Genomic DNA, 24,719 nt, shown 5'->3' on the forward strand with positions numbered 1-24,719 from the left:
GCACCCCTAGACTACAAAAACAAGGCAGGCCCAGCCAAGTCTGCCCATACTGTGAGAAAGACATGACTGTTTGGCCATATCTATAAAGCTTATAATAACATAAATCACATGAGCAAAGAAGTACTGTCGGCTCTTGTCCAACTCCACTATGATCTTACATGCCTGTACTGTCCTGCCTCCAGCAACGCATTGTCCGATTCCAATTAGAAAAAAACTATAGTTTTTTACTATTCCACTAAAATTAGGTTTGAAGATGGGCTTGCTAAAACGTAGCATTCAGATTTGATCTCTCATACAGCCCTTTGTGTGGGCAGGCGCGCGCGCGCACACACACACACACACACATATATATATATATATATATGAGAGAGAGAGAGAGTGGTAGCTACACAATCCTTAGGTGTGCAGCTACCTGCGCAACTATGCTGGTCGTCCATCACGGGTGTTAAAATCCACCGCTAAAAGTCCCAGCGAAAATTGGGGTAGTTGGGGCTTTTTTTTAACAGTCAAAAAACTGTCACAAAAGGCCCCAGTAGAATCTGGGACCTTAAGTGATAGTTTTTTTATTGCGCTAAAGGCCCCAATTTTTACTAAGACCTTTAGCGGTGGTCAAAAACCGCCTCCAAAAGTGTTTTTTTAGAATTTTTTGCGCTAGCCGTCCATCAATCACTGCAATGGATGGCCACAACAATTGTGCTACCACTTTTATATATGGAAAAAGTGATAGTTGCACAACTACTTATGGGTAAGGATGCACACGAGCCTAGCTTGGGATGTTCGAACTCGGCTCGGTGCAAAATATATCTGTCCAAGCTCAGAGCTGAGCTTGAATGATTTTGTCCGGACTTGAACCCAAACCTCTCTCAATTTTTCCAAGTGACCCACCACTAAGCCCAAAGCATATATTTTAGTCATTGATACTGAAAATAGTATATACACTCTAAAAGTACTCTATATTAACACCAGAAAAAGTGAAAAACGGGATTCCAGCCTTTTAATAAAAACTCAGCAGCCAAACCATTATACTTACAATAACTTGTTGAAAAGAATTGCAAATATATTATATATACTTGTATCCTAGCCTTGTCGAGTAGCTCGTTAGGCTGATCAAGCTCATATTGTTTGCTGGTCTGAGCCTTAGAACCATGTTCAAACTGGGCTCATTTAAAGCATGAACGAGCATTGAGCCAAGCTTCAGCCGGCTTGGTTCGTTGTGCATCCCTACCTACAGGATCACGTTGGTCGTCCATCGCAGGTCATGATGGATGGCTAGCGCAAAAAATATGAAAAAATATTGTGAAAAGAGAGTTTTTCTGTTTTTTTAGGAATTAGTGCGCTTTTCAAGTGTCACTCAAGCCTATAAAGGACACACACATCTTTTTTTTAAAAGACATTTAGCGGCAGTTTTGAGCACTGCTAAAGCCAAATTTTGGCGTTTTAGATGTTTCAGCATTTTTTTGAGGAAAAAATGTTGAGCGTCCATCATGCTCGGCGTCCTGCTAAATGAAGCATTTTATCAGTTTTTTGGTGCTTTTCTAAATTCTAACCATACATATATGTTCCACATGACTAATTTACTAGAAACCAATACTTGAATCATGCATTTTCGATGAAAAAAATGGCAATTGAAGCCTTGAAAATTTATGAAAATTGTATGACTCAATCTAATCTTGAAGATCTATTCGATAGGGTTTATTTGCCATGGATTGTACATTGAATCGTGTAATTCATTAATAACATTAGAAACATTATATTTTTGAATTGTAAAATTTTGATATTTGTAACGGGCACTTAGTTTGTTGGGTAGGAGCAGTTTGTGCACGATCACCTTGTGTTGATACATTTCAAGTTCAAATCCCAATGGTATGGTTAAGTAACTGGTGAGATTTGCCTAACCTAGCTTATAAAAAAAAGAGTATATTGCAGAATACCGAATTTTAGAGTTCTTCAAAAGATCAAAAGACCACATACACACTATAGTAACATGATGAAAAAAAAAATCACTAAACAAACAATATAGATCATGTAAATGGTATTTGATCAACAAAAGAAATGGCGACTTCTGTTAGATAGGATGTTCAATCCACTTGACCAAATTTCAGCTCGCTCTTTTTCTCTTTTTATTAACAGGCAATTACTTAGATGTCCTTTGCTTTGATTGGAAATATCATTGCTAATCGCAAGTTAGAAAATATAACAAACATGACCAATTTACTGTTTACTTAATACATTTGCCCTTTGTCGTCCAGAAATTTAGGCATTTGATTTTTCAAGCGACCACTTACATGATGCCTGATATCACAAAACATAATAAAAGGTTCGGTTTCTATTAAACCAAACATGTAGATCACATCAAAATGTCAGATGACAAAAAAAAAAAAACTAACTAACTATCTAACTATATATATATATACTATTTTTCATAATTTTTTGTTTTTTGTTAATAAAATCTTAGATATATGATTCACTTATATTTCTTAGCTAAGAACAAGTTTTGAGGCACATGTAGGTTTCTTAAGATCTTCAAAGATCATATTTTATGTTCAAACAACATGATGTGCAAAGTAACTTTTACTAAACAAGCTATGCTTAATACACATGAATAGTGATTGATAAGATGTAACCTATACTCATGGCTTCTACTAGGTAGGTGTAGTTGCACCTTATTTTTTTTCGTTCTTAAGTTCATTGTGATAGAATGGGGCGTTTCAAACATAGTAATAGAAGATATGCTGCAGATATTTTAAAAAATGTTGCGATTTTAATGCACGACATTTTCAATGGTCGTTATTCTGCCTTGAAGGGCACGATATTTTCAAAAGTCACATGTGCGAAAATCATCACGTTTTCAGTGCAAATTTAACAATATATCATTAGTTTAATAGCAATATTTGCATTTTTCATATTGTTTATAATTTCAATATAAATATATAATTTTATATTTTGATATATACCATTTATACCGGCAGCATGAAGACCTGATCGTGCAAGCTCAACCCGCCATACCGATGGTAGAAGCTAGGACTCCCGAATCTGGTGCTTATGCTGGGCATTGGCTTGCACAGAGGGGGCTTTTGCTCGTCATAGCCATGGTGGTTTTGGATCTGTTGTGATCCCCACAACTCTTGGGAATAGGGATGGCAGTGGTAGGAGGTAGGGGCAGGGGACAAGGTCTCTACCCCTGCTCCGTCTCAAAATTTTTCCCTCCATCCCCGCACGGGTTTTGATTTTAACCTCCATCCCCGTTTCATGTCCTTCATCCCCGGTCCAAACGGGGCAAGGCAGGGTGGAACCCCGTTTCTCCCCGGTCCACTGCCATCCCTAAAGGCATTTAAGTTATTTTACTAACGGGAATCCGGGGCGGGGGGAAAGTGTAAGTCCATCCTCTATCCCCACATGGGTTTTGATTTTAACCTTCACCTTTGCCTCCATCCTTGTTTCATGTCCTCCATCCCCATTCCAAACCGGGCCCGTTTTCCCCGATCCACTGCCATCCCTACTTGGGAAGGGCACTAAGTAAAGGTGCTCACTTAGTGATAATCCACTATTTAATCACCATTAGGACCTTTTTATCACAAGATTTGCGGTCCAACAGCTCATCCGAAGGTAACAGCCGACTCGACTCCCACATGATTAGTCTTTTAATTGCGCAACTAGCCTCCGCTTTAGAGCACTAACAAATAATTAAATACCTAATCAAGGTCAGGCACTAACCCAACCCCACCAAAGGCCCAACCCACCACCACGTACTTGGTGGAGGGTTAAAAAAAAGACAAAATTGAAACACAATAAGTAAATTTCGGAAAGAAGCGAGGGTGTTTAAGTAACTTTGTTTATTTTAGTTTTTTTTAATTAAAGAACGGGGCCAGGGCGGCTGCCTACTTGTATTAAAGGAAAAAAAAAAATTGCGTGTCAAGACCCACTGCTGTCTTAATTACACATCAAATACAACTCTTCTGAAATTTCTGATATAGAACTGTCATTTTCCGTAAATTGTCAAAAAGAGACCTGAAGTTGACTTCATATAAATAACCTGTGTTAGCCAAAGATAAAATGACCTAAATAGCCTTATTTTAAATATCTAGTGAGTCCAACGCTGGATATTGAGTGAAAAGATCAGGTTCAATACGATTGCACAAATATTTGTGCATTACGCACCTGTCACCCTTCATCTTGGGGACAAGGCCTGTCAGTTGTGGGGCTCAAAGGGGCCTGATGGAGGGTGATCAGGTGCTTAAGGCACAAATTCTGTGCCATGTGATTGCACCAGATCCGGATTCGGATATTGAAGTCAGATTTGGATTGAATTTCGAATTCACAGTATGGATCTAGATCCAATAATGACTTGCAACACTGTGGTACTGCTTTCTAAGCATTTCGTTTACTCCATTTGCAACCTAAATCCATTTAGGACAGGCCACAAGTGTTTACAATCTGACTTAGATTTAAACATGTTAGATCCAGGTCAAAAATTGGACAAAACCTGACACTGATTCAGATCTACCCATTTTGCATCTTTCGGATTTCAGATCAATCAAGCCCATTTAGATGCAGATCAAAATTGAACTATACCTAACACAGATTGAAATTTGGGTTAGAGATCCACCCAAATTTGGAATTTGGACAAGCCAAACCCATTTGCATCTCTAATAGGCTAATTTTCATACGTAAAAATGAGAAATAATGAAGGTAAAACAGGAGATGGCCTTTGGTGGGAATGTGCATATCAATCGAAATAGCCTTTTGAGAGAAGGTAGTCCTCCTTATGTGATCTACATTGTCCGTGAAGATTGGCTTTTGAATGACCTTAAAAAATCTACTCTAACAACTTAAAAATTATATTTTTTTTGAAAGAAGATAACCACACTGGCTCAAAGATAACCATACTCTAACAACTTAAAAATTTAACGGTTAGTCACTAACAAATCAACTATGCTGGAACCACGCTTAGGATCAAAGACCTAACCACACTGGCTCTGTTTGCCCGACTTACAGTTGCTTAGCTTAAAACTCCATGGATTAACCACTTGCCCTCACGGAGTTGCCATGCTTGGGCTGGGCTTGCACAAGGGGTTGACACCCAAGCAACTTAAGTTTAAGAGTTCCAACTCAATCATACCACATGCACATTCTCACCAAAGACTTTCCCTCTAAACATATCAGAGGTCGTTTGTTTCACCTGATTTACACATGAAAATGAGAGTTTACATTAAACATGCTAACTTCAATTTTCTGTTATTATGATTTTTTTTTTTACATTGACAAGGCATTTACTATGTAAATTCATATATACTACCCCTCTTGGAATGGATTTACATATGCATTTTTTTCACACATGAAATGGTTTTCCCATCATGGGACGCCTTTTCCGTGGAGTCTTTTCATATTGATGAAAATGAAAAAATGACTCGTTTTTTTTTTCCTGCAAAATACGGGTAAAAATAAAATGGATACTTGCTTTTTACACCTCCTTTGATAGAAGTCGACTGCAAGTATCGTTATCGTCAATTTACAGAAAGAGCGGTCATATCATGAATTTCAGAAATTCTAGCACCTGATCTGCAATTAATCACAAAGTGTGTCTCCTGATGTGGGGGCGAGAAAAACTAAAAGAAAGCGATAGGGAGAAGACGGAGAAGAGTGTCACTTAGAGAGAGAGAGAGAGAGAGAGAGAGAGAGCGTTGTTTGCGGGTAGGAAGAAGGAGCTGGGGAGGCAGGAGCCAAAGGGTTTCGAGCCAGGAAACAAGTCAGTAAAAATGCCCCCTTTCTTCCCTTCTCCTCACTGTATCACTGCCCACAGTATGCCCTTTTGCTTCTCCCACACGCACTCTCCCTTCCTTTCTTCCTCCTCCGCCCTTTTCATCAGTCTCTGTAACTCTCCATCTCTTTTTCCATGGATTTTTTTTTGACTATACGGGAGGTAAAAATGATTCTGTTGTTTCAGTTATTTGGATTGTTCATTTTGGTTGTTTTTGAGTTTTCCCCGTTCGTGGTTTTCGCTTCATTGTTGATGTTGTTGTACTGGTATGCTTACAAGTATTTGTGTTTTTTGTATGTTTTGTTGCGTGCCTGTGAAACTCCGTGTATTGTCTTGAGGGTCGGATTCTTTTGAGTCATTCCTTGAACTTGAGGATTGACTGTGTGTGTGTGTGTGTGTGTGTGTGTGTGTGTGTGTGTGTGTGTGTGTGTGTGTGTGTGTGTGTGTGTGTGTGTGTTGATTCGAAGCAGTTTTGCCGTATCGAGACTCTGTGCGGATGGAGAATGCGGCTATTGTTTTCTCTTGATTGTTGTTATTCTTTTTCCTTTTCGTCGGGTGTTATAAGGATTGGACTTTCCGAGTTTGTAGTTTTTTCAGGGCTTTGTTCTTTCGACTTTGTTTTTCTACTTCTGTTGGGGTTTCTTCTTCTTCCTCTTCCTCCTTCAATATCCTTCTCTTTTATTTTTTTTCTTAGCAAAATTTAAAGGAGTTTCTTTTGTTGTGATTGCGTCCGGTGCATGATTTGTCGTCCGTGTCCTGATACTGGATGCGGTAATCGGTAATCCAGCAGAAACCAAACGAATATGCGATGCCCGTTTAGATGTTAGATTAGAAATGAAGGGATCTTGATCACGAATGATTGTTTTCTGAAGTTCTATCTGTTTCTTTAACTTTAGGGGTGCCGGATAGGGTGGTGTTGGATGAATTGCGTGCTGCGTTCATAGTGAGATGTCAAGATCGAGTATGCCTGATAGATTCTGCACGATATCACCCTCTCTGTCTCTTTGGTTAGGCTTCCTTATGTTGTTTCGACAAAAAATACATTCCAAATAAAATCAAATGCTTTGATGTTGAAAATGATTGAAAAGGTACTTTCAGATTCAGGTCAATTGCATTCAATTATCTGAAACTAAATCAAGTGCAATTGACTACGTCAATATGTTTTTTAGAGGAAATCTCTTCATATATATCACATATTTTTGAAACACTATATTTAAGACAGGTTTCAGACAGTAAGCTATGAAGCATGAAAGGCAATATGTGACACTGGGATAATAAAAGTAAACTAGTGTTAAATTACTTTACTGATAATTTGGTGTGTGATCTTAGATATTGCAATATGGTCTGCTATGTGTGATAGGTGCACTGACTTTCCACAACTTGCTTGTTTGTATAAGAATAAAAAAAATTGCATGTCAATGCTAACTAGCTACTAGATTTAACTCCTTATTCATCCATCCATTGAAACTATTGTTGCTAAGCTAATTTATAGAGAAGCCCTAATCCTTCCTCATAGAATGCATGTAGATCATGTTGGGACTAGAATATGCTTTAAGATTACTGAATCTAGATCTTATGTTTGGGTTGAGTTTCTTGCTCCCAAAATACAAAAATAGTTTGAAATAGAAAGGGTAAGAGAAGTATGTATTTAATAATGGAGTTGATGATATTTTCTTAATCTGATCTATATTCTTTTATGTACCCTTTATCTGTAACCAAGCACTCTAGTGTCATCTGACTTATTATTTGATTTTTTAAACCCACTTGGATTTGGTCCATATTGGCAACATTTTTACTTTAACACCAAAAATATTAAACTGCTTAATGTGCCTTTGCTTGCTGACTATTATATAGAAGACTATACAAGTTGCTCTCATCTTTGATTATGATCGAAATATGAATGTTGATTTATGTGACTGGAAGTCTCTATCAAAATGGCATTAATCACCAATGGTCATGGATAGTGGATTAGTGTTCGCTCAGAAGAGTAGAGATTGTTGAGGTGTTTTCTTGATGCATGAGAAGTTTCTATACCTTTAAACGGTCTATCTAATGCACATACTGAAGTTTGATACCATCTTTCTAGCCAAGGCAAGTCTTCTTACTCCATGACAATGGATGAATGCTAAAGGATAACTTTCATAAATATAGTTCTGACTTCTAGTATCCCTAGTGTAGACAAACCCACGCTAGGGTCACATGACTTGAAAAAATTGCTTTGTACTATAAATTGCATTGCGTGCTCCAAATTGCAGGTTGTTAACAATCAAGATTTCTACTTTCAATGATAACCTTCATGGGGAAAAAGAAAAGAGAATAAGGCTGCTGAAATTACTTTTTTCTGAGTATCCTTTTTACTTTACTACAATATTGTTTAATTGTCTTCCCAGGATACTTTCTGAATATATTCAAAAAATAATAAATTAATGACAGGTGGTCTACCACTTCTTACTGGCTTGCATTTGTTGCTATATGCACTAAAATGGCAAGCTTCTACTTTTTATATGGAGGCTGGGTCATGGTTGTCTCTTACTTCTTAGTATGGGAATAAAAAGTGCTCGCCACTATATAGTTATTATCAAGGCATGGTATGTAACCACATAGTTATTGACATCACCAAATATTTCTCTCTCTCTCTCTCTCTCTCTCATTGTGTAACACATTATTTACTTTGATACCCTTGAGGGTACCATACTCTCTAGCATAAAGTCATGGCTGCAGGTCTTATTTAGCCAATCAAACCATGCACATGCTATGTCACAGGGACTCGGCCAACTGGGTGCCGCACCCGTGTCGACGCGGGTGCGGCACCCGGTGCGGTCAACCTGACCCTGGGTGCGACCCAGGGTCATTTATGTCCAACTTTTGGACTTTTATATATATATATATACACCCAAGTTTTTTGAAAGTGCCGCACCCGCACCCATGTGACATAGTGCACATGTGTTGTATAGCTTGTTTAGGAAGAAACAAGGCTTTGGATCTAATTGTTTTGATGCAAAATTAATCCTTGTTTTTGCTGTGATGTTTTGATGTATTGTGGGACATTGGTTTTAGGTTTCTTTAAAAATCCATATGCACATAAAAACCTGTTAATCTAATGGATATTCTCCACTAAAGAGACTATGGCGAACATATCTGTATGTCCAGATCTAGAATACACTCAATGAAAGCATTTGAGAATAAACATGATTACAAGAGTGCTACCTTTGAAGGTTATGCATGTATACCTTTTATTTGAAATAAAATAAAATTTATTAAAATTCCAAAATCAATGCCAAGACGTCTCATAGATTTACAATTGTGGACAGATTTTGATTACCTATTCTAGTTGATTCAATTCGATCCAGGTCATTTGTTGGCCACTTGTCTTTTGCACATAAATATGAGAGAGAGAGAGAGGCATCACACAGATTTACGAGTTTGACAGATTGTTAATTTCTATTCTGGATGATCCAATCCAATTCCATTTATGGCCATTTATCTTTTGCACATAAATCTACATTACTCTGAATTTGGTCATGAATACAAATCTATATAAATATAGATGTGTGTGTTTGGGTGCACACGTTCATGTGTAAACATTGTTTTAAATGTTCTCATGTTCTTTTTCAACAAGCAATACCACCAGGCATTAAGAACTGTCTGAATTAGTATCGGTAGGTGTGGTTGTCTATGGAAATCAGCCATGCAAAAGTTCTTGACTTGGGTGAAGGCCTCTTCCTCCGAAATCGTCCTCGAAGGATCAGGTTAGCCCTAGGTTCTGTCATAGCATTATAGCAGGATGCAACAGAAGCACTGCCTAATAATGAACCTTCTTAGTGGAATTGGTCACAAGAATCATTCAGTTTCCACCTGAAGATGCGATCTGTGAGTTGCATCCGTTTATTAAATTTGTATCAGTGAAGCTCCTTATGGAAATCATATTCCATCCACCATTTTCTGACCAATAATCCATGTTCTCCTTATTTTCTACTTGGTTATAAGGGGAGTGGAATGCATGTCAATAAGGGTATTCCAACTTGCGCTAGGAATCCTTTCAAAGTTGAGTCACTTTTACCCAACTTAACCTGTATCCTCATGAAAAATTCCAATCATTTCAGCCAGCCCTTCCAATTCTCTACCTCGTGGATATGTAGTATGTTGTTTCCAGTTCTATGTCTATCCGTTAAGGTTGTAGATATCCTTCCTGAATGTAGTCCACCACCTTTAGGATGTGATCTTTTTCAAATATGTTGTCACCAATTTTAGTGGATGTGAACTTGTTGATTCCTCCTATTCAGGGTTGTTTGATGGTCTAGTGTAGTCATCTCATCACAATGCTTCAACCATATAATTTAACTGCGTTGACTCCATTTACTTTCTTCTCTTACTCTTCATTTGTCTTCAAATTAATTTTTATTCTCTCTCTTGGTTTTATAATTCTTCCAGCCAAAACTGATAGGTTATCTTCCTTAATCACTGTTTATGTAATTAGCAATAATTGTCTGTCTTCTTTTCTGCAGTTTTACATGTACTACTAGGTGCACCCTTCTTTTACCACTAGTGCCCACACCTTATTCTGTGCTTGGTCGTAGAGCACCTTCCAAGTGGCACCTCCAGTATAAACATCATCCTAACCATAGTTTTATTTGGTTGAAATGCAAAAATGTTTGTTCACAGCTGGGCATGCAGAGTTGCAGATGCTCAATAATGAAGAGTTGCCTAGTGAAAATGATAATTAAAGTTGAAATGAAAATATGGAGTTAATTAGGTGAAAAAAGCTGAATGAAAAGAAAGGTTCTATTGTCAGAGGGTCAAATGTGGCTATTAAGACCAGCCATATGCCTATATCGAGAACTGTTCTGTTATGAGTGAATGTTTTTTAAAGGATGTTGCACAATTCCATCGTTTGTTTGAATGTATTCATCAAAGGGGTTGCTCCCTTGCAAATTTTCATTATTTTCGCATCTCTTAGGATCAGCGACCAGCTTTTGTTTGCATTTTTAGTGACGAGGAGATGGGAAGGATTATCAGGTGTGTGGCCAAGGATGAAGCTCTGGGACTTGATTGCTTCTCAACAACTTGGATAATGACAAAATGACAATATTTTTGCAAATAAGAATAAATACTTAACTTAATGATTGATGTATATGTGCACGTGTTGGTGTTTGTGTCTGGATACTTCTCCCGTTCTCTTGAATGCTCTTCTTATGGTTGCCTTTTGAGAAGCTGCTTGTTGTCATTATAGGAATTAGAAGCAATTTGTTGGTAACTATGTCACACAAACACTTCATTTTTCCCTCCGTACGTGTGTCGACACACGTCCACACCTGGACATGCCATTTTACCCTCCATACATACAAGTTTGTATTCAATTTATAATTTATAATTTATAATTATATTTTCAGTATATATATATATATATATATATATATATATATATATATATATATAGCCGTGTCCCCATACCCGCATTTTTTTTGAAATTGCCGTGTCATACCCTTCGTACCCGTACCCATGTGACATATGTTGGTAATATGGAAACCCTCCAAAGATTGGAAGTTGATAAAACCTTTTGAACGATATGACCCATCAATTTGTTTCCGCTTATATCTAGATATTGAAATGTGGGCATATCCCCCTTGTATAGTGTGTGACCAACCTGCAGTTTCCTGATTATTTAGTCATGCTGAAAGTTTGATGAAATGATGACAATATCTAGTAAATTTGACAGTTTATTTGTAAGTTAAACATTTTTGAACTTCTTTTATGTATGTCATGATTTTTTTTTAACCTAAAACTTTGAAGAACCAAGAGCCTTCGATCACAAACAAAATGTCCACAGAAAATCAAAATGGACAAGCACAAAAGTGGCCACTATGGGCACACTCACAAAACCCACAAAGATCACACACAAAGAAGGCTCAAATATTAAAAAATATTATTTTATTGATTCACTCAAGTGTGCAAGAGCATACCTTACAAAGAGGGGGTTCTCCCCTATATATACAAGCAAAGAAAGCCCATATAGCCGTTGGAGCTAGTCCGGCTAGTCAACAGTGTGTTGACCAAGATAAAAAATAGAGAAAACTAAAGAAAAAATAAATAAAATAAAAATTACAAACCATATTTATTATATATATAGAGTAATGCCACGGTGCTCTCGGAGCACCCACCTAGTGGAAACCATATGTGCAGGTTGCATCTTCTCAATCGGTCTTCATAGATGCATTCAACATGGTTTATTTGATAATAATCATGCATTGGATCATACTTTTTGGATACGAAAAATAGATGTTTTAAGTTGTCAATTTTTTTACATTGTGGTCCATTGATTTTTGAATATCTTAAAAAACCTATATGTATGTCATAATCACATGATCCAAAACTTGTTTTCTACTAAAAATGCATGGTCATCTATGTCACATGGGTGCGGGTGCGACACGGGTGCGGCACAATTTCAAAAATTTTGGACACGGGGACTCGGCTATATATATATATATATATAAGACTCGGTCAAAGTTGTGCTCATTAGGGGACAGGTGATGAGTTGTGAAGGCATTCTGTACACTTTCTTCATACAGGAATAATTCACTTTTGGGCACTTTCTTCATACACTGTAATAATTCACTTTCTTCATACAGGAAAAAACCACAAAAACTTGAGTTGTGCCCATTCTGTACTTAAAACTTGAAAGTGTACAGGTTTTTTAGTTGTGATGGGTTTTTTTCCTTACAGCTGTAGCCCAGAAAATTTCAAAAAAAAAAAAATTCCAAAAAATGGACCAAAATGACCCTGGGTGCGTTGACCACACCCAGGGTCGGGTTGACCGAGTCCGAGCCGCACCCGTGTCCGCACCCGTGTCGGTGCGTGTCGACGCGGGTGCGGCGACCTTGGAGCCGAGTCCGTGTGACATAGATGGTCATATCTATTGGGTCTAATCAACCAAAAAACTCAAAAGTTTTGAAAAATTGAACCTTCTGTTAGGTGGGAGTAGGTGCTCCCGGAGCACACACACACATATATATATATATATATATATATATATATATATATATATATATATATATATATATATATATATATATATATATATATATAGAAACGAGTAACAATGGATGAGTAAATCGTCGTCTGTTACTGGACACGACCACCACTAATGTGTTTTTTTCTGCCCAGTATATTAGTGGTGGTCGTGGCCGTTGCTAATGTGTTTGTTTTACGCCAAATCGATGCTCCAGGCATGCCCGACATGTCGTTTGATGATGCATCGTCCACTGCTACTCGTTTCTCTGTATATACATATATAAATATGTATACATACATAAGCATGTATACATATAGATAGATATATATTGTACATATTATTATATATGTACAATTTAACACTCCCCCTCAAACTTACGGTAGAATGACTAAAAGTTTGTTGACAAGTGAAATCTACGAGCAGAAAGGGGTTTGGTGAAGAAGTTTGCAAATTTGTACTCCTATGAGAAATAGGGTAGATCAATGATTACTTAAAGATATTCATCTCGTACGTAGTGACAATCCATTTAAATGTGTTTTGTTCTCTCGTGAAACGTACAATTGCTGACGATGTAGATAACACTCTTATTATCACAACACATATTTGAAGCTCCTTTTATTTGAATTTCCATATCAGCCATTAGTCTTCTGGGTCATGCCATCCCTATTGTAGTAATAGCCATGACCCAATATTCACCTTTCGTTGATGAAAGATAGACCTTTTGTTGCTTTTTGCATATCCACGAAATCAGAGATTCACCTAGAAAAACACAAACCCGTGGTTGAGTGTTTATTGTAGAGATCACCTCCTCAATTTGCATCAGATGAAGAAAACATACAAAGGCCTATAGAAATATAGGTTTTAATATATCTAATGATTCACAAAACTATTTTCATGTAAAGAGATGTAGGAGAGCTATGTAAAAAACGTAAGCTATGTCACATTTAGTAATTGACAAATAAAAGAGTGCTCCAATAAGCTGCCAATAGGGTATTGGATCTTCAAGAGGCTCTTGATCATCAATTTTCATTTTGACATTAGTGACTTCGGGAGTATCAACTCTCTTATCATATATGATTTTAGACCTGAGATTAATCTCAGGAGCACATTTAGACTAAGACAATAAGTGCCTTTTATGGGAATAAACCTCAATCCCTAGAAGATATCTTAAAAAACACAAATCAGTCATTTTAAAATTAATTTTGAGAATCTTTTTAATTTTTTCAACTCTCAGTTTGTCTCTTCCAGTGATAATCATATCCTCTACGTTGAGGAGTAAAATGATAATATTTGCATCGGCTTCCTTAACAAACAAAGCTGGGTCAATCAAGCATGATTTAAAACCAAAATCAAGCATAACTCTACTAAATCTATCATACCAAGATTTTAGCATTGGTTTCAAGCCATAAAATGCCTTTCTTAGGCGAATCGCCTTTCCTTCAAGAATGCTCATACCAGGAGGTTCCTCATAGTACACTTCTTCAACAAGATCTCCATTAAGAAAATTGTTTTTAATGTTCAGTTGGTATATTAGTCAGTTTCTAAGAGATGCAACTGCTATAAGGGTTCTAAGAGCGCTCATACGAGCAACATTAATAAAGGTTTCTTCATAATCTATGCCATATTTCTATGAATACCCTTTGACTACTAGCCTAACTTTGTACCTTTCAAGGGTCCCATCGCTCTTGGTTTTTACCTTGTACACCCACCTACATCCTATGAGTTTCTTTTCCTGTGGAAGGTTTTGAAGAGTCTAAGTTTGGGCCTTTTCTAACTCCTCTAATTCTACTTTTATAGCCTTTACCCATTGAGAGCTTTTTTGGCTTGGGCATATGATGAGGGCTCTACAAAGGAGTGAATTAACACTATATATGGTTTGTATTTAGAAGAAAACGTATCGTAGGATACAAATTTTTCTTGGGGCTTTGATAGTCTAGAGGATCTCCTAGTTTGCTATTCATCTTCACTTCCAATCTTTAAATATTTTTCAAGTGCACATGGAGATTTTTGGACCCCCCATCTAGTGTATTGCATGTAGGTTTGATCACCACGAGATTGCTCTTCAAGAGGTTTCACATGTCTTGATCTATGTAGTCAAATGCCCTGACTAGTCTGCCTAGTCGGTCTAGGCTTAAGTAAAATGCCTAGGGTTTGCAATTCCTATGTGGGTACCTTAAGAGGTACCAATTTTGCTGACTTGCAATTCCTATGTCCCACCTTAAAAGGTACCAATTTTGCCGACTAGGCGCTGCCTAGTTGGTGACTAAGCTGTCTCCACCTAGGGTACAAGGGTAGTTTAGTCTTTTATTATTCTTATATATATTTTGTTATTATATATATAATTATATATATGTGCCTGTGTTTGTGTGATTTGTTTTGTGAAATCATGAAAACATGCTTAATTATTATATATTATATATTATATATTATATATATACATATATGTGTGTGTGTGCGCACATGCACGTGTGTGTGCTACTTTGCTTTTGGGATTTTTTTGTGAAACATTGAAAGCATGAACAATTAAATTTAATTAATTATGTTTTTTATATATGTGTGTTACTTTATTTCTGATGATTTTTTCTATAAAAGCCTAAAAGCATGTTTAGTATTATGAATTATGTAATATATTATTTATATGTGTGTTATTGTGCTTCCGTGAATGGTTGAAATCATATTTTGTTGATTATATTGAATATGTTGTGAATAATTGGAATATATGTGTGTGTATAATTATATATATGTATATTCTTGTTATGTATATTAATATATTTTGTGAAAGCATGTGTAATTTTGTACTTGTGTAATGAAAACATCTTATTAGTAAAAAAAATAAACATATTTTAATGTATATTTTGTGTATTTTTTTATATTTTAATTGGGTACCGACTAGTTCGACTAGTTTTTTTAAGGGTCTATCGACTAGGCACCACCTAACACTTTTGACTACATTGCTCTTAATTCATTGACATTAATATCATGCTTCAAAACAAAATCAAGTAGAAAATTGTCTCCCAAAATGAGGTGGTTTGTATGTGCAAGTGTAGGTTCCCGGCCTCAGAAACGACCAACACAGATTCTTCATCATTCTTGAGTGAGTGCTTCTTTAACCTATTTTCCTCCATACTTAATTCTTCTATTGTATCAACAATAGATGAAACTTTTCCTCTATATAAGAAAGCCGACTTGGTGGCTTCAAATTCGGGCCTTAATCCACTTGCAAATTGATAAAAGTGCTCCATATCTATTTGCTTTTGCTGGAGCTCAATATCCAAAGGGCAGTGCCACTTTGATACAAGAAGAGCCAAATCTTCTCAAAGTTCGAATAACACATTGTAATGGTCTTGATTCAAATCTTATCTTATAAATTGCACACGTGCAATATCTTTAAGGGAATACATATTTTTGAGGTATTCCCAAACATTATTACCATGCTCAAATTTCGTAAGATTGGGGCATTTCTTGATGTCAATAATATTAATAAGCCAATGTCCCATTTTTCACTCTTTCCATTTTCTCTCATAATCAAATATGGCCTTAGTTCTTTCCTCATCTAAAAGAACAACTTCCTTCTCATTCTCCACCTTAGTGAGGATTAGTTTAGGCTCTAGATCTACAATCCCTTTCCCCAAATATAGTGCTTCATAATTGAAGACCACATTACATAGTTAGTATCATTAAGTTTGATAGACATGATGGACACTTTCCTTGTCTTCCATTTTTACAAAGGAGAGAGAGAGAGCACCACACAACGAACACTTTGAGGAGGATCCACGAGCACCCAAACAATGAGTCAAGCCAACTTCAAAGAGCGATACATGAACACAGAATACGTGGATGTCAATCACCAATGAACAAGAGCACCCTTGCTATGTGAAGAACCAAGAGACTTCAATCACGAACAGAATGTCTAAAAAAAATCAAAATGGACTAGCACAAAAGTGGCCACTATGGGCATACTCACAAAACCCACCAGGGACACACACAAAGAAGGCTCAAATATTAAAAGTTATTATTTTATTGATTCACTCAAGTGTGTAAGAAACACACTTTACAAAGAGGGGGTTCTCCCCTATATATACAAGCAAAGGAAGCCCATATAGCCGTTGGAACTAATCCAACTGCTAGATTTCTAGCCGTTGGAGCTTGTCCAATGGCTAGATTTCTAGCCAACGGCTAGTCAACAGTGTGTTGACCAAGATAAAAAATACAGAAAAATAAATGAAACAAAAATTTCAAATGGTATTTATTTTATATACAATACATATATGTATATACATATTTATATATATATATATATATTGTATATGTACAATTGAACAAAAACATTCCCCAGTTTATTCAAGATTTTTTTTCAGGTTAACTTACATCTATGATATTGTGCTTTTTAAAGGTTAGTATGACTATGGTAGTCAGTTGTTTAGCTTTCTTAATGCTAAATGCCTTATTTTTGTCAACACAGGTGCACAATCGTATATAAGGTGCAACTACTGCTAAGATTTGCAATAGGTGCCATCCTGTCTGGAAGCCCTGGGCAATACTGCGAAATTGTAACTTTTTGGGAAATTGGCAATCATCCAGAATATGGCAGGCAAACATTCAGATCAAAGTTCTGGGCTATCAACATCTACCTGCTTGCCCTTATGGTGGAACTCAACTGGAGCCGAGGTTCCTCATCTTTCTCTTGTCAGGGCATTCAATTTGAACATTGAATCTCCCACACAACAATCTGATCATTCCAAGCCAGCTGGAGTTCAATTGCAAGACCAGGTCTCATCCTCTAGTCAGTCAGCTGGTCAATCTCACCGTGATGTGCAAGGTGTCGTATGTGGGAATGCACGGGACGTCATGGTGGCACAGTTTGGTATTAGTCAATACCTCTTCCATGCAGTTTTAAAGCTAATAAGCGCTAGAACAATTACTGGTGCCTTTATTGGCATTATATGGAAACTGATTTTTGTGGCAAATAAGATTCGCCTGGTATTTTCCTTGCACTCGGCCTCTTTGGATAGATATTTTCACAACTCACCATCTGTTTTTCTCTAAACAAAGAAAAGAACACAACTCATCTGTAAGAAAGTGACTTGAAATACATTGGGTTCAATAATGAACCCATATCTATGCACGTGAAGTGCAAATATACCCATTAAAGGGAAACAACATAAGCACATAATGTGCTAACACATAAAACCCATAAAAAGGGAAAAATATGACATAAAGTCATAAGTTGCATATCATTGAAGAATAATGGAGAAGGGGTAAAAACCCCGTTACAATGGAGCATAAGCTCCCTCAAGTACCCTAAAATACAAAGGGGAGAGCCCCTATTTATAAGCAAGAAAAGGAGCCACAAAGGGGGCTCCCAAGAGAGTCGTTGGGAGCCCCCAACGGTCACATATGTGACCGTTGGAGGCTCCCCAACGACTCTTTGGGGAGCCTCCCTATGTGGCACAAAAGCCGAAAATTAAAAAGGGAAAAAAGAAGAAAAATAAAAAAATAAAAAATAAAAATGGAAAATTACAAGCAATATTCCAAAGTGGAATATGCGCAAAACAGGAATTTACAGAAATACCCTTTTAGGTGAATAAAGAATATATATTTATATTCATATATATATAGATATACATATATATATATATGTATATGTATCTATATATATATGAATATAAATATATACGAGATTACAAATGACGATAATACACATATTTTAACATCCCCCCTCAAACTTTGCGGGGAAAAAACCCGAAAGTTTGGAAAATCAAAGGGAAGTCTTGAGACGAAGTCCAATTCTTCAAAAGTCTTTAAGAAAAAAACTCCATCTTCATGACAGTTTGAGCTAGGTCTTCAAGTCCAATTCCCCATCGATCGAATCCATGATGCATCTAATGTTCCACATCTTTAGCGATCCTGTAGAGAATCAACAAAGAAACAAGTAAAACATATCTTTGCACTTTTACTCAAATGGACCATTTCTAACTAGCATAATTATGGATGACCTATGTTAGAAATTATGCAAATTATGCAGAAATGACACTTAAAGTTTCAAAATCATACATCATGTTAAAACAAACTGAGCGGAAGCAAATTATGCAAAAATAAATTGCAAGAATGCATAATCCATTCATAAGGTCCAACATTGGACAAATATAACCCCATAATGGGGAATGACAAAATGATCCACAAAGGGATACCACAAGAAGCCTACGAAGAGGCATGATATACATAAACATTATTGAATGAGGGCCCAAAAAGGCCATAAAGAGCATATGCATATACTTATCATGAAATGAATTAATACTCAAAGAACTCATTAATGAACATGCTTCAAATATGTAATGAAGTGCCAAACAAGAGAAACAAAGTCTCCAAGCATACTTTAGGCAAAATAAACCCAAGAGTTCACAAGGTTTTAAAATCATTTATGAAAGTCATACTTAATTGACAAAATCCACATTTTGCATATAAGGGTGGCAAAAACCATAAGCACTTAATATATAGATTAAATGCTAAGAAATCAACTTGATATTCATATCAAAAAATATGAGTTACTTGAAAAACATAAGTCATGAATGAAATTTTGCAAATTTCAACAATAGTTTATCCATTATAAACAACTTCCTCATTAGTCCTCCAAAACCCATAAATCAAGTGTATAAGCTACTAGATCAAGAATATAAAGCCATTAAAGGCCAAAGACACACACAAAGGTGTGTAAAAGAACCTCTTGTCTGCATATAATAATACTTGAAATAAGTGCATCTACGACAAGAGCAAGAGAATACATGCCAACATGGACTAAAAAGTATCTCTTGTCTACGTAAAAATACACTTAAAACCAAGTATGTTCAGCTACTAGAACAAGAGTAATAAGCCAACCATGGGCTAAAACATAATACATCTCTTGTCTACATAAGATGGCACTTGAAATGAGTGAAATAAGCCAACCATGGGCATACATCTAAGCGACTAGAACAAGAACACAAACGCCAACATGAACTAAGATCACACACGATGGTGTGAATCAACGTGTCTTGTCTACATATAAGATCACTCAAGACAAGTGTGTTCATCTACTAGACCAAGAGAGCAAAAACCAACAAAAGGCTAAAAACACACGAAGGTGTAATAAAATTCTTGTCTACATATGATAACACTTAGATAATGGGCATAAAAGGAAAGGACTTTTGAGGCAATAAAGCCTGTAATGACAACATATAAATAAAACCTCGAATGAAACAATATTCCTTTTTAAAAAAAAAGAATACTCATAACAATAACATTTTGGAATAAATGCATGTAAAAAGTATCTTCAACAAGATACTACAATCGATAAAAAAAATATTCTTGAGAACAAATGTGTGAACATACACACACCAAGAACATTTGTGAAAAAACACAAGAACACATGTGCACAACAAGCACAACATACGGAATCACAAATGTGCAAGTGCACTCACAAAATTCTTAAACAAATAAAAGGTTGGGCTATAATCCCAAAACACCTTGATTTTAAATATACCTTAAAACATTTAAGGTTCCAAACACCATATGTCCATCACATTTACATAGAGGCATCCATAATATCAATGGCCACAGGAGAAAAAATGAGTGTCACACTCATAATTAGAAATCAAATAACAAATCATTTTAGAGTCCCAAGGTGCCCATAACTCACCTCAACAACCATCTATAATATGGAAGGTGGACAATCTAAAATGATACAACACGAGGTGCCCATAACTCACCTCGACAAACATCTCTAATATAACAATAATAAGGCCAAATAAATGATGCATTAAATAACATGTGATGGACAAATATAAGTGCCACAAAAGGGCAGTAACCACATAAGGAATCATTTTCCAAATAAAAGTTTTTACCAAGAGGACCGATTAACAAATTGAATCAAAGGTCCAATATAATCCATCAAAACAATTTTGCATAAACACGAATTATGCTTAATCTTCAAAAGAAGTCTTGTACCAAAAAAGACTTATTAAGCAACAAACACAACAACATAAAGAATTCATCAAGACAATCAAGCTTTTAATCAAAGAAATCATAAGAACCGTAATGGTTCACAAAGAAGGCTTTAACACAATACTCAAGGAAAAAATATTAAAAAAAAACACTTGAAAATTTATAGATTTGGGATTAAATCCCATACAACAATTTTAAAATATTCTTTAATTGTGATGAGATATGCGGACACATACAAAGTGCTATAAGCACTTACAATGATTTAAAAAGAACTCAATATCTAAATTCATTATATTTTTCACAAAAGAAATGTGCATAAAGGCTCCATAATGCAAAAAATGTCTACGAAGAGACAATACACATGTAAGCACACAAGGCTTTATAAAAGATGTGCACGAAGGCACTCATACAATACTTGAACAAATACACACCAAGGTGTAAACAAACATGCACTAAGGCATGTATATCATAAAAAAGAGGGAATGCATACAAGCGCAAAATATTTGAGAAGCAAATGTGCACAAAATACAAAAATACACAAAAGTGAGCAAGTATGCACTTTATAAAAAGAGCAATGCTTGAAATTCTCAAATTTTAATTATGTAATTACATGCTTGGTAAGTGCAATTGAGGACAAAGAAAACCATATTATGGCCAATGTAGGCATCTTTAAAGATATTATTAAGAGGTTTCGAAACCTTATGAAAAATACAAACCAACAAGTTTATAAGGATGAAAAATGAAATCATTTATACCAAAAAGGATGTAATAGATGAACTATGCACTTTATGTGGGAAATTCCTTTTAAAACAATCTTTCCTAATGGTTTATCATAGATAATTTTTCAAAAAAGAAACATTGAAAAACTTTTTAGGAGTTCTTATAAGTCATCATTAACAAGAACTACTTTAGGATTCAACAAAGATTTTAGATGTGAGAGATTCTCATATAATGATTATATCAAATTTTTCAAAAATGCACTAAAATCCATAATCAAGAGGGGAACTCGAATCAAATTAGGGTTCATATGAGAGTTAAGAAATTTTAAGCAAAGATCATTATTTTAGCAAGAAATCATATATATAATTTTTAAAAGTTAACTTATAGGTCAATCATGAAATATTTATTTAAGAACTATAAATCTCACATAATTGAAGGTAATTTTTAAAAACATAAATTACTATTATATGCGATGAGTAGTTCGAAAAATAAACACGAATTTTATATTTGGACAACAAACGATTTCACCAAATTTTAAAGGAGATATTTTCAAAATATATGAGCACACGAAATGTGAAAAGAAATAATTCAACTATCATGACCATTAAACGAACAAACTATATGCAAGAAACATATTGTCAAATGCATAATACTTTTAAGAAAAGGGATACATACCGAATAACTTGAAAAGCATAATACTTTAGGAAGAGCAATGAATACTTCACCATTTCTTGAGCGACACGCTTTCCGTTGCACCAAAGGACAACCCCATTGTGACCTCGCTCTGATACCATGTAAGAAAGTGACTTGAAATACATTGGGTTCAATAATGAACCCATATCTATGCATGTGAAGTGCAAATATACCCATTAAAGGGAAACAACATAAGCACATAATGTGCTAACACATAAAACCCATAAAAAGGGAAAAATATGACATAAAGTCATAAGTTGCATATCATTGAAGAATAATGGAGAAGGGGTAAAAACCCCATTACAATGGAGCATAAGCTCCCTCAAGTACCCTAAAATACAAAGGGGAGAGCCCCTATTTATAAGCAAGAAAAGGAGCCACAAAGGGGGCTCCCAAGAGAGTCGTTGGGAGCCCCCAACGGTCACATATGTGACCGTTGGAGGCTCCCCAACGACTCTTTGGGGAGCCTCCCTATGTGGCACAAAAGCCGAAAATTAAAAAGGGAAAAAAGAAGAAAAATAAAAAAATATAAAATAAAAAATAAAAATGGAAAATTACAAGCAATATTCCAAAGTGGAATATGCGCAAAACAGGAATTTACAGAAATACCCTTTTGGGTGAATAAAGAATATATATTTATATTCATATATATATAGATATACATATACATATATATATATATATGTATATGTATCTATATATATATGAATATAAATATATACGAGATTACAAATGACGATAATACACATATTTTAACATCATCATCCATTGATGTTTTGTTATATGACCTATCTTGATATCAGATGATATTCTTTAATTTTAACTTGTCTTTATTTTAGCATCCACTGTTATATAGGACCACATTTATTCTATTTTTAGTCTGCATGATCTTTGTTTGAAAGCATGCACTCTGTCGACAAATTATTACTATATCCTAGTTGACAACTTGCATTTTCTTTACCCATTCAAAGAGAAGGAAGAAAATAGAAGAGGAGAAGAAAACATGAGAAATAGTTAGCTGCCAAGATTTCCCAATGGGGAGGGTAGCACTAGCACATAATATTTTAATTTACATTGAAACCTTGTTAGGGTATACCATACCAACGAATAAGTTAAATGTTATAATGTGCTGTTGTTAATGATCTATCTAACTTCGCATAATGCTGACATATATATGTCTAATCACTCCCCTTCAAGTTGTTCGTCATGTTTAAAAATGGAAAAGTTGCTCTTTAAATATTTATCCCATGCCTTCCAGAGTCATTTTGTGAAAATGTCAGAAATTTGGTGTTCAGTTCCAATTACCTTTGCATCTCTTTCTTCTGCTCTAATATTAATAGTGATTCATTTGTATTTGTGTAATCTATCATGAAAAATGGGATTGACAGCTACCACAATAGCACTTTTTGATGGAGAATATTACAGAGGTCCAAACTCTCAGCCCTAACATAGTCATTGAATTTTGTGTTTTCATGCTCTTCGATATTATTCTTTCCAGCCTGGTGTTCAACCTTTATGCTGGATATTACCATAACTTTCTATTTCTGCTATGCCATTAATTTCATTGCAAATAAATATACTAACCCAAAGCAAATTTTCTGCAATTTGGGTCTCTTGCTTGATCATCATCATAATATCTAAAACTAATCCTATCTACATGCTTCTAGAACCATTCTTGGAATAGATTATTTTCCAATTATCCGTTTCACATATTTCAAAATCCTTTTTGATGCTTCCGTTTCTATTGTTGTATGTTCATGTAGGGATTGACATACCTTATTAACTGCATACAATGTATTTGGTCTAGTCAGCATTAGGGATTTTAGCACTCCTACTCTGCCTTCATTTCTCAATGTTTAATGAATTCATCTTTGTCTTTGGGAAGCTTCTTATTCATCACTCTTGGAATCTTTTGTGGTTTGTAGTCATGTTTCACTTTTTCAAGAGATCAACTGCATAATTTTGTGTATGTTCTTGTCTTGTCCACTTCAATGCAGTGAAAAAAAACCCTCTTTATTTGGAATCTTTGTGCATAACATTCTTAATTTTAATAATTCATAATTCAATGGAACACCCTATCATTGTAATATCACCCATCACTCTTGGTTGAAAAGTGACTTCTCCATTGTTTCTCTTGCAGAATCTGTCTTTTAAATTTTGATGCATTATGGAACCTTAGAAATCAGGATTATGAAGCTTGCCTCAAACTATATCTGCCTTTTTTACTCTGGTTACATACCTTTGGGGGTTAGTTTCATTCAAACTGTGGTCATATATACTGCTTTCTAAATTGACCATGTAAAAATGCATTCTTATATCAAGTTGATGTGAAACCAGCCACCTAATATTAGCTAATACTGGACAATTTTTATTGGTGCAGTCACTGATTCATCTTACACCTAGATATCCACAACTGGGCTGATACTTAGATTAACAGTTCTGTTCTCTGGACATATTTTTGCCTGGGTGCTATGAATATACTTCTGATTTGATCTTGTTTCTGCGTTTTCTTTGTACTTTGTCACTTGTGAAGGGTTTGAGTGGTGGTACCCTCATGGA

The 24,719-nt window shown here is 35.6% G+C and overlaps 1 protein-coding gene across 1 annotated transcript in view; it reads left to right on the forward strand.

The window, feature by feature from the left end:
- Nucleotides 1-5,680: 5,680 nt before the first annotated feature.
- The window catches only part of LOC149841109 (nuclear transcription factor Y subunit A-5-like), a 49,637-nt gene continuing 30,598 nt past the window's right edge, over nt 5,681-24,719 (forward strand). Inside the window, exons 1-2 of the mRNA XM_090004669.1 lie at nt 5,681-5,746; nt 17,230-17,631. Of these exons, the coding sequence (XP_089860795.1) occupies nt 17,352-17,631 (280 nt within the window). The 5' untranslated portion in view covers nt 5,681-5,746; nt 17,230-17,351. The remainder of the gene's footprint in view (nt 5,747-17,229; nt 17,632-24,719) is intronic.

The sequence above is a fragment of the Nuphar pumila genome, chromosome 4 (assembly GCF_984573655.1).
Source record: "Nuphar pumila chromosome 4, dmNupPumi1.hap1.1, whole genome shotgun sequence".
Classification (NCBI taxonomy): Eukaryota; Viridiplantae; Streptophyta; class Magnoliopsida; order Nymphaeales; family Nymphaeaceae; genus Nuphar; species Nuphar pumila.